General features: G+C 45.2%; 1 protein-coding gene across 1 annotated transcript; it reads right to left on the bottom strand.

Annotated features, from left to right (window-relative positions):
- Positions 1-321: 321 nt before the first annotated feature.
- LOC118232945 (prostate stem cell antigen-like) lies at positions 322-10921 on the bottom strand. The gene is made up of 3 exons (XM_035428203.1): positions 10750-10921; positions 1983-2093; positions 322-1839 (listed from the first exon to the last, which is right to left on the bottom strand). Exons 1-3 carry the CDS (start codon positions 10799-10801, stop codon positions 1616-1618), a joined length of 387 nt encoding a protein of 128 aa, XP_035284094.1. The 5' UTR covers positions 10802-10921; the 3' UTR covers positions 322-1615.
- Positions 10922-11279: the final 358 nt, after the last annotated feature.

Genomic DNA, 11279 nt, shown 5'->3' with positions numbered 1-11279 from the left:
AAGAGTTTAAACTCAGGTAAACCAGGATGATCAGATTTCTTTATGGTTCTGCCAACTATGTGAAAGCCTAAAAAAATAGGTTGTTCTTCTTTCATACCCATTAACTGGAAATTTATTTCAACCAAAGAGGAATGCCACCCTTGATCCAAGAATGTGTTTTTGAAATAATTCCATTAGTCATCGTGTTGACAAGCAGAAGACCAGGAAAACCTGCCAGTCCTGCTTTGTACTGCAAGTCTTTAAAAATGGGCAGAGCTAGCAGCAACAAAGAAAATTACATCACAGGCACGAACGCAGCAGCAAAATAAAAAATCACTCAAAGACATTCACACCTTTATTGAATCATTTACACACCCAGTTTAAGACTCATTAAAAATATACAGGTTTTCCATTTTCAAAAGGTTCAAATTTAAAAAAGCAAAAGTTGTACAAAATTTAAAAAGCAAAAGTTGTACAAAATTTAAAAAGCAAAAACTTGTACAAAATCAGTCCTGCCATTGTCAACCTAGGCTGCAAACATCACTTTCAGTACAGGAGTTTTTGTTGAAATTATTTTAGGGGGGATAGTTCACTTTCAGGAGTTTTTGATACCTTTTCAGGTTTATTGTATGTTTTTGACAGTTCTTTGATTGGTTTTTGTGTGCGATAAAGGATATTTTAGATACTTTTAGATAATTTTCTGACAACTTGGCATCTTTACAATCTGATGCAATAGGGATGAGTCTGGGCTTGTTGTTAAAGGCAAAACATACGCTTCAGGTAACTCCAAATCAACCTGCACAGTGACACTAAAGAAAACAAAAACTCCAAAAAGGGAACTCTCGCCAAATGCTGAAGAGCTTTTATTTTGTTTCGTTAAAAAATATGGCAAGTCCCCAGTTAGTTCAATATTTAAGACAGCCCCTTTTGCAAGTAAAGATTGATTCTTCTCCAATATAAATACAGGCATTATGCGCTCTCAAAGTAGTGCGGCACTGCGGAGGGGGAGACGGGGGAACGGTCCTGGGATTTGAGACCACAAAATCAAAACAAAAAACTTTTTTGAAGGGTGAGGTGGTGGTGTGGGGGTGTTAAACCATGTGGTTTCCAGGGGAGTGGAATCTAGAGCAGGAAGCGGAATCTGGAGCAAGGAGCGGAATCTACAGCATGAGAGCGGAATCTGGAGCAGGGAGCAGAATGCAGAGCAGGGAGCGGAATCTAGAGTAGGGAGCGGAATGTAGAGTAGGGAGCGGAATGTAGGACAGGGAGCAGAATCTATAGCAGGGAGCGAATGTAGAGCAGGGAGCGGAATCTAGAGCAGGGAAGCGGAATCTAGAGCAGGCTGCTCAAAACTGACCCTCCAGGGTGCTAACATTGACATTTGATTGACAGATTAGATTTTTTAGATTGCCATTTATTGTTTTAAGCCAAGAGAAGTGTCAAAATGAACAATTATAAGCAAAAACTTGGTAGATCTTAAGGTGTCAGTTACCCATTGCACACAAATTTAACTTTTTTTTCAAGGCTGGAAAGGAGGTACAGGGGTCTAGCATGGTAGAGTAACAGGAAGAGATTTTAACCCAGGGGAATCAGGTAGGGGTTTTCAGTGCTGGTGCCAAGGGGGGGGGGGGGGGACTCAGACCAGCGTTCTGGACATCAGCAGGGAGGCGGAGATGGTGGCCACGGTGAGGGGGAGGAGGGCGGGGGCCGCCAGGCGGGGGGAGGAGTTACACAGGTCCTGGTTGCAGCAGGTCCGGTTCATGGAGAATAAGGTGTGGTTATCGAACAACGGCACGTTCGACACCTTGTTGCAGTCGGCCACGGCCAGGCAGCCCTTCAGAGTGATGGGCAGGAATCCGGCTGCGGGAAGGGGGGGGGGGGGCGAGAGGACCATGGTTAAGAGGAGGATAAGAGAAAGGGACGATGATGATGAGGAGGAGGAGAGAAAGAGGGGAGTGGGGAAAAGGAGGAGAGGAAAGAGAAGGGAGTGTTTGGGCCCTTACCTGCTTTGCCCTTCCCGCTGAAGCACTGCTCGCCTGCTGGGCATGTTATCTTGGTAGTGATGCACAGGCTCCCAAAACCCACGTCACAATTATAACACTGCAGAGCGTGCCCTGGGGAGGGAGAGGGGTGGGGGGGAGAGAGGGGAGGAGAGGGGAGGGGGGTGGGGGGTGAGGCGGAGGGAGGGGGGGGGGAGAGAGGGGAGGAGGGGTGAGGGGGAGGGAGAGAGGGGAGAGGGAGAGAGGGGAAGAGGGGTGAGGGGGAGGGAGAGAAAGGGAGAGAGGGAGGGGTAGAGAGGGGGAGAGGGAGAGAGGGAGGGGGAGAGAAGGGGAGAGGGAGAGAGGGAGGGGGAGAGAGGGAGAGATAGAGAGAGAGAGAGAGAGAGGGTTATTAATGCATGTGTTCACTGTCATGTGAAAATCACTCCTGCAGATGCATGTCTATTCAGACCTCAAAAGCATTAAGATTAGATTTTCTGAGCAGCTTGCCGCTGACGCCCGGGACAGGAAGTGCGTCGCGCTCGTAACGCTTCCCAAACGGGCCTGCTGTGCAAACAGCTCCATTGCGTTTCGGAAGGCCTCAGGCTTTCTGCGTTCCCTTTGTCTTTCGAACTCCGAGCGTCACCGACCAGCAGCGGTGCCACAGACTCGTCACCTCCACCAGATGCCCTACTCTACGATTGATACTGAGCACAGAACACTCCGCCACCCTTTCCCACTGAGACAGAAGAAGCAAAAGTAATCATGCTCCAAATCCATCAAATCATATCCATTTAATTTGTGTAGTGCTACTTCTTTTTATTTTATTTTTTTTTTACTACATGAAACCATAAAAGTGTCATGCTTTACAGAGGAGCAGAAACAGAGCAGAAACAGACCAGAAACAGAGCAGAAACCTGGTCTGAACCCCCAAACAGCAAATACATGAGGTAACAAAACAACCAGGTGGCGAGAAAAAACTCCCCAGTGGGAAGAAATCTCAGGAGGAGCTCGGCTATGGGGGGGGGGGGGGAGGGGAGGAATCCTACGCTGGGGGGCCCGGTGCACTGATGGAAGTGACTTCACGGGGCCTAGTAGCACAGGGGAGCCCCCTTCACCAACCGCAAACGCTGCTGCCGCTCAGAAGCGCTCAGAAGCACGCGGAAGCAGAGGAGATTACGGGAGCCGACCGCGCGGTAAATCTGCAGAATGCGCGGCCAGCCCCGCCCCCCCCGCGCATGGCCCGGGGGAGATGTTCCGCCATAAAACGGAACAATAAACAGGCCCGTCAAACGAGTCCGGTGGGACGGCTTAGGGTGCGTCACCGGGGCATTGCGAAACGAAGGCCCGTCCGTCAGGGACACCGTTTATTTCATTTAGAAATGTAAAAAAAAAAATGCTGACATCAAGGAGCAGGCATCCCAGCAGCCAGGGCCCGTCTCCATATCAGACAACGATTCCATCCTCTTTTTGATTTTTTTATTTGTAAAGTAAGTGGCAAACCCCATTTTTTTTGGCATGCCGCTTGTAAATATTTGAACGTTCGAAAGCTCGGGTGTGGAAAGGGTCAGCCCTTCCAGGGTCTTGAGAAGGACTGTCAGTCATCTGCACAGCGTGTGAACTGGCTGTCCTGTGTAAACACATGAATGCGCGATGGCGCTCCTGTTCATCACGGGTAAACATCACAAGGTTTCGGTGTTCTTTTGCCCCGCCCCCGGAGTCATCCGTTGTGCATGAGAAATTGTTTTTGTCGATGTACACATTTAACAAAATTCCCGAAAAATACTGAATGGGCCAGGGCATGCATATCGGAAAACTGACATTTGACCCCTCGTTATTATTATTATTATTATTATTATTATTATTATTATTATTAACGAGAATAAAAACAAGAATAATAATAATGAGATGATCATTATTAATAATAATAATAATAATAATAATAATAACGAGAATAAAAATGAGAATAATAATAATGAGATTATTATTATTAATAATAATAATAATAATAATAATAGATCTCAGAATGATCTTTTGCACTTGCCACTGACAGACTTCATGAGGGGTGGCTGAGTTGGCCCAAATGAGGCCCATTAGACAGGAGTGACTATAGCAGTGACTACACCAAAGTTTAGTTTGTTGTACTCACACCCTCCACACCCCCCCCCCAACCCAAAAAAGATGCATTCTCATCCCTTAACACCTAGAAAACTGGGCATTCCGGTTCCCTAACCCATCCAATCTCAGCTTAAGTAGCGGGTTAAACAAAAAAAAAAAAAAAAGCAACAAAAAAAGACAAACGAGAAGAAGAAAAAAAAAAAAACCCGAAACCTCACATGCCTTCGGGGGACTGGGACAAAGCTTCGCACCGTCCCGCGCACAGCACAGGTTTCGGTCACGCCCCCCTCGCCCCACCCCGCCCAGGGAGTCTGCCGCTGTTACTCTAAAGATTCGACTTTGACTCACTCATTTTCTTTTGTTCTTTTTAAATAACACTCATAAAGTGGTTCTTTTGTTCGTCTCCCTTTTCAAGTTCTTTAAGGAACCCTCTATGGTAGGTGTAACGAAGTGTGAAAGCTCCCAGATTGAACCATTTTGCCCCACAAAGAACCCTCGAACTAGACGTGGTTCCTCTGTGGAGACACAGGGGAACCTTTGGGAACCCTTTTCTTCTGAGAGTGCGCCTCTGCTTCTTGCCCTGAATTGGGGGACTGAAAAACCAACTTTTTATTTATTTTATTTTTTTTACACACAATGCCGTGTGCCCAATTAAGGCCAACCCAACATCCTGCCCTGACATCCACCCGTTAGCGTGTGCGTTAGCGTGCGAGCGAGGGCTCCTAATAACAACCCTGAACGAGGAGTTCCAGCCCCAGGCCGTGGCAGGATGTTGCACACGCGCATTTTTCAGATTGCGTTCTCTTTCTACGGGGGTTTTCCCAAACAGGAAAATGGTGTCTGGTGAGCGTCCGTCTGTTCAGTCTGTGCATTCTCCAGATCTGGGCCTTTCCCGTCGCGCGTGGCCCGCCTGGAGGGGCCATCGAACGCTGGCATGCGGGAAAAAGCGCTGCTGTGTCTGAAGCATAATTACATAAACCTCCTCCGCCATTTTATTTCATAATACAGCAAGTACGCTGAAGAATACTATCCCCTCGAGCCCACACACACATGCACACACAAACACACACACACACACAGACATGCATGCACGCACACTCACACACACGCGCACACACACACACACACACACACACACACCTAGACAGGCAGGGAGTTGGTTTCGCGAGTCATTGAGTTCTAAAATGTGTCACCTGAAATTCTTAACGTAAGTGTAAGCTGTAGTTTCACACGTTGCAGCGAGGGGGCGCTATAGCAGGCAAGCCGTCTTCTTCCACTTGTGCTTTCTTCCACTCAGTCTTTTCACAACTGTTCTGGATCGCCCCTTGTGGCCGTCTGGTTTATTACCGCCACAGGGACATAAGAACGCCCGTTGAGTATGCATGACAGGGCCGTGCTTATACAGTATGCAGCGCGCTGGCCAGGTGTCGTCACTCGCGTAGGGAATGTTTCCAGTCTTAGTCACACAGAAGACACAGGAAGACACTAAGCATGTCCAGTGTTTCCCATACAATGAATTTACTTGGGCGGCCCACCCCAAAAATAGATTTCCCCCCCACCCAGAAAGATTTTTTTGCTATTTAGTTGCTTATTTCTATAAGCAACACACTATACTTTTGTATTTGTTATTTTTCCTTTCGAATGTCGAAGTGACATACAGCCGACTCTTGTTTCGCTGCGTGACCTTGGCCCCCCCCAAACCCCCCCCCCCCCCCCCCCCGTCCGTCCGTCATAGCCGGTGTATGTACAGCCGAGCAGGCGGGACAGAGCCTGAATGCAAACATATTTAAAAAGACAGTTGTGCGACCGTATGTGTGCCAGGTACAAAGTGCCGTACAGACGTTATTTTCATCTGGAGACAGCCAACATAATAAATAAATAAATAAATAAATAAAAATTACACAACATATAAATAAATAAATAAATAAATAAATAAATAAATAAAATTACACAACATATAAATAAATAAGTGCCCAATCACAAAATGTGAACTCTGTCCCTGCAGAAAAATGTAATAAGCTCTTAATAGTTACAATAGAATACAATTTAACAAACAGCGCAAACAACCCCCCACCCCACCCAAACCAGAGTGAACCGCCACAAATAAATTCTCAACCTGTGAGAAACGCTGATGTCACAGTCTTTTACCCAAAACCTCCCAAACCTGAAAATCCAGTTGACCATCCAGCCCCCCCCCCCCCCCCCCCACACCCACACCTTACACCCTGATGACACATCACTTGAGATTAACTGAACAATCGCACAACCTCCAGTGAACTGCAAAATAACAAATCACATAGCAGGAGGAATATTTGGAGACGATGACATCACTTGTCACAAGACCTCACCTGCTCAAGAGGCCAGGGAGTGACACTGTGCCTGTGGCAATCACCATGACAACATCCTCAAAGAGAAGGACAAAGGGGGGTCGGGGGGGGGGGGCGGGGGGGTGGACAGTTATAGTACTGCTCTGTCGCCCCCACATCCCCATCACAACCAGCGTAACTGATTCCGTACAGACATTAGGAAGAATTGTTTTCACGCGGAGAGTAGTCAGTGTATGGAATAGCCTGCCAGGTCACGTAGTAGAGGCAGAAACTCAGGGGATTTTCAAGACCATAGTATGTGAGATACTATCTAGTCTGTAGGTAATCAGAGCACTAATTTAGTCAGGAAAATGGCGAGCATTGTTGGACTGAATAGCCTGTTCTCGTCATTATGCTTATGTTATATGTTATGTTGTTATGCTGTTATGGTATACCATGTTATGTTCTATGTTATATGTTATGTTATGCTATGTTGTGTTGATATGTTATTTTATGTTATGTTAATATGTTGTATGTTATGCTGGGTTTGCTCCCAACCACAACTGCAATCTCAGAATTTTTAAAAAAGCTGCTCATTTCTCTAAATTACACACTTTTCATGTTTTGAGGGATTATTTGCCTTCTCAAGCCACACAATGCCAGTCAGAGATCAAACCACAGCAAAGCGTTTCATATAAGGCACGCAAAAGACGTCTGCTGTCATTCCAGCAGGCGGTATCTCTAAAACAGAAGGGACAGGACAGACCTATCTAGAAAAAACCGGTTCAAACAATCACTCGTCAATACGAATTCCAAGAGCTCATTGGTCCACTATTCTAAACACTCTCACTATTCTGAACTCCTGGTCAGCACTGTAGGCCCCGCTTCTGCATAAATGGTTTTCGGTTATGGTTATACACTTTGTTGTACGTCGCTCTGGATAAGAGCGTCTGCCAAATGCCTGTAATGTAATGTAATGTAAATGAATGCACTACTGTCTGGGGCTAGCACCGCACAGCTGTTCAACCCTAGTGGAGTCCTGAGGTAATCTATAGTGACGCAAGTTGGGTGGATTTGTCCGTTTCGTATTTTTAATACACAAAACAACCACACCCCGTGGCGCGTGATGTGACAACCGCAGCCAAGCCTTGACGTCCCCATCAGTGCTCATCTATGGAGCAAATCTGGTGCCCATATTATTAACTCCTGTTTCGCAACTCACGCGTGTTTCAGTCATCGCAGAACTACTTAATGCCAAAATTGTCTGCACGTGTTTCGCAGCTCACGGGCGCGTCTTCTGAGCCAAATTCACAATTCTCGCGTGACTTACGCATTGCAAAACTGCAAATCCTGTTTTACCGATATCAGACATCAAATTTCAAAACTACAAATCCCAAGATGTGGACTACAAATCCCATTTTACAGATCCCAAACTACAAATTACCAACGTGATTTCACACACACTCCTGGGCAAAAAAATGGGCCAAGCCCAAAATGGCAAAAGAATTAAGCTTTTAATGGTCTCAACAACAAATCATTGGTCAGAAAATTAGCAAGTGCAAATGCACTCCTGAGACCTCCTGTGCCACCATTTGCTTGTTTACTTTTGCTGCGGGGAACTGTTTTGGGAAAAGCTAGAAACAGGGAAATTCATTTATACAGTAGGCAAATTAACATAATGTCAAATGAAAGAGTCATGTTTTGTATTTGGTTGCATATCATTTGCATGCCATGACTTCCTGATGTCTGTGACCTATCAACATCAGAGTCTGGATATCTTATTGTCAGGTTTTCAACTCTTTGCATTTGAATGGATCTCTATGGGAATTGGGGGGTGGGACTAGATTCAGTTTTAAATTATGCTGATACAGTATGGAACACATTTGTTGGCTAAATGGCTTTAAGTCATCAAGGGTCAAAGGTATCAAATGATCCTCAAACCACTGTGCTGCTGCCAGATTTGCAGTAGATACTACAAGCATTGTTTCTCCTGAATATTTTTTCCATTGGGTTCAATAGGAAAATGAATCAGGAGAAACAATGCTTGTAGTATCTACTGCATATCTGGCAGCAGCACGGTACTGGGTAAAAGTACTGGGATGTGAATTTGTGATTTATTATTAATAGCATGAAGGCTTACAACTATTCCTGACTTAATGTGTCGTTAAACGGGTAAGCCTTTCAACATAAGACATTAAAAATGTCTCATTAAGAACAACAAACAGCTGATTGTGTTTAGAACGAAAACCCACAGTGCGTGCCTACGGCACAGACGGATGACTCCTCACGCGCAATGCGTAATGCTGGGCAATATCCTGAGTGACCACAAGGTAGCGTCATTAACCAGCAAAAGACCAGGAGCCGTTCTTGTTCCAGCGATTAACTGTTGAGCGCATTTTAAGGCGGGGCGGGGCGGGGCGGGGGGGGTAGTAATAAACTGGGCTGAGTCTGAATATTTTTTCGCTACCTAAAATTGACCACATTTCCTTGTTTACAATATGACAATATATGCCTGACTGCAGACAACAGACAATGCGATTTAATCTCCAAATATGAATATGCTTGGTATTTTCGATATGATCATATCATCTTCCAGTGCCACCAGTATGACAGGAACCATAAACGTGGCTTCTGTTGTATTGTCACATAGTCAATGGATTTTTTTTTCATACGTAGGGTCAAATAATTATTAATAAGTAAATCCATATCTGCTACAGAAAGTTTGTAAGGCAATACGAGTACCACCAATGTTAAGCAAATTCATTGGTAAGGGTACTTTGCACTTCTGTCAGCGAGGGGGCTTCAGTCGTAATGTTTTCACAACACGTTATTTTGTCATGCAAATGAAGCTTATTTAAATTAGAATTTGTATTTGCGAGAGGGGGGGGGGGGGGGGGTGCCACCTACAAATGGAAGCAGAAAACAACTAACAACTTGACAGGAATTTAAATTTATTTATTCTCACCAGCAGGTTATTTTATAGATGTTTCCCTGAATAGCCATAAAGTACTTTAGTCAAAAACACACTTATAACCGCAGGAAGATCTGCATAGCTTACTTGTCATAGATCGTACAGCTCGAGACATATCAAAGCCACTACCCGTCGGATTCGAACCCGTAGGCTATCTGGATGCGTGCCCGCCTACCTGGCGCGAACCCCACGCGCTACCTTAAACTAATTATAAATTACCAAATCAGTTATAAATCGTGCAATCCAATCCGCCCCCGTCCTTAACACAACTGCAGCGCATGGGAGCCCTCACTGCACTGGCGCTAGCGCGAGCCCGCCGCAGGGAAGAGCGCGCGCCCGTGCGTTTCTAACAAGCGGTTTATCACAGGGCCATAACTGAACATAACAAGTCTCAACGCGAGTAAAAGACAGCAGAATGTTGCATAAAGCACCGTCTACGTGCCGCAGACGAACCGTGATTACTGAATGAAGCCCGTGGATAATAACAAGAATGTCCTTTTTTAACGGACTCCACGGCGCCCAAAACACATAGTATACCTTATTTCAAACAGGTGGAGTTCATGGAACTTTTCTATACTCATTCAAAACGGATCGGTTCAGTAGCCTATACGGAAAATCTGACTCGGGTCGCGGTGCAGAAACACCCCTCAAAGAACATTCAGGGCGAACTCGTTAAAATACAGAGACAGGACCGTCGAAGGTGTGGGTCAAAACGGTCCACTTTATTTGAACGTAAGCTCTGGTTTACGGTCAATGTGCTCGCACACAAATAAAGCCAATAAAGGGTAAAAACCGGCTCCACTGGTTTTTGTGTGCTGAGAATGTTTTCGTAACAAATGAGCTTGGTTAGAGCAACGACCCCCCTCCCTCCCTCCCTCCCTCCCTCTCCCCCTCCCTCTCTCCCTCTGTCGAGTCCTTCATTTTTAGTTAAAGGCAGTCACCGAATTCATAATGTTAACAAGGTCCGACGTCGACTATTTCACTTGACGCCGACTCGCAACAAATCACGAGTTTTTGAATCATACGGTTATCGGCTTCGAAGCAGCACCAGCACTACGCAAGGTTAAACGACGTGGTGGTTTTGATCAGATAGCCTACTGCCAGGAGGCCATCGACCGTTCCTAAGAAATGTAAGACAACGTTATAGCCTATAGCCTAATATAAAATTTAGTTTAATTTTACATGTTCGTTTGAACAGTCACCTCACTAGATGTTACCATTCATCGGCAAGGTGGCCTATTAATTTTTGACCTGTTGCATACCTGGAATTCGGCTTACTTTATGAATGTAATACGAATGGGAACCTATAGGGTACGTAAAAAATGTTTTTTTTTTCAGAATTATAGTATTATTATTTTTAAAACTACAAAAACTAACGGTTTCCCCCGCAACTTACCAATTGTAAAGAGCAGCCCAACTGCAAAGATGCCGAGAAGAATTCTGTTCATTTTGTTACAGACGAGTAGTCTAACCGTTGAAGGTTTCCAAAAAAAAAACTTCAAGAAATCAAAGAAAAAGAAAGACGAAATTTGTCAGACCGTTAACACTCAAGGAAAACAAACAAGGAGCGGGACTGACCCGCTATTTATAATCCTCCACCCATCCCAAAAAAACGTCACCGCTATTCAATAGAACGCGGAAGCACCCGGACTGCACGAGCATCGCACGCCCAATTTACCTCGAGGCAGGTGAACGGGTTATTGGACCGCTACACCAATATTGGAATACATTTGAAACTTACTTTCAAAAGCAACATCGCGCGCTGAATCTTGCTCAATCTCTCCCAATTTCGGAGAGATAGAAGGGAAATTTACTCCATAAACTGAAATTGGACAGCTTAGTGCCGTTTAACTTTGCGGTGGATAAAATACTTAGCACCCAGCCACTGCGTTATCTTTTCCCAGTCAGTTTGTTTCTAGACACGAC

The sequence above is a fragment of the Anguilla anguilla genome, chromosome 8, assembly GCF_013347855.1.
Source record: "Anguilla anguilla isolate fAngAng1 chromosome 8, fAngAng1.pri, whole genome shotgun sequence".
NCBI lineage: Eukaryota > Metazoa > Chordata > Actinopteri > Anguilliformes > Anguillidae > Anguilla > Anguilla anguilla.
Note: the sequence above shows the minus strand (reverse complement) of the source record. Positions and strands in the feature narration are given on the sequence as shown.

What these genes read in the sequence shown, in the direction of transcription:
- LOC118232945 (XM_035428203.1), bottom strand. Translation starts at nt 10,801, where the DNA reads ATGAACAGAATTCTTCTCGGCATCTTTGCAGTTGGGCTGCTCTTTACA. An exon ending in TGGGCTGCTCTTTACAATTG is followed by an intron (nt 2,094 to 10,749) that starts GTAAGTTGCGGG and finishes CTCCCTCCCCAG; the next exon opens with GGCACGCTCTGCAGTGTTAT. An exon ending in CAGCGGGAAGGGCAAAGCAG is followed by an intron (nt 1,840 to 1,982) that starts GTAAGGGCCCAA and finishes CCCTTCCCGCAG; the next exon opens with CCGGATTCCTGCCCATCACT.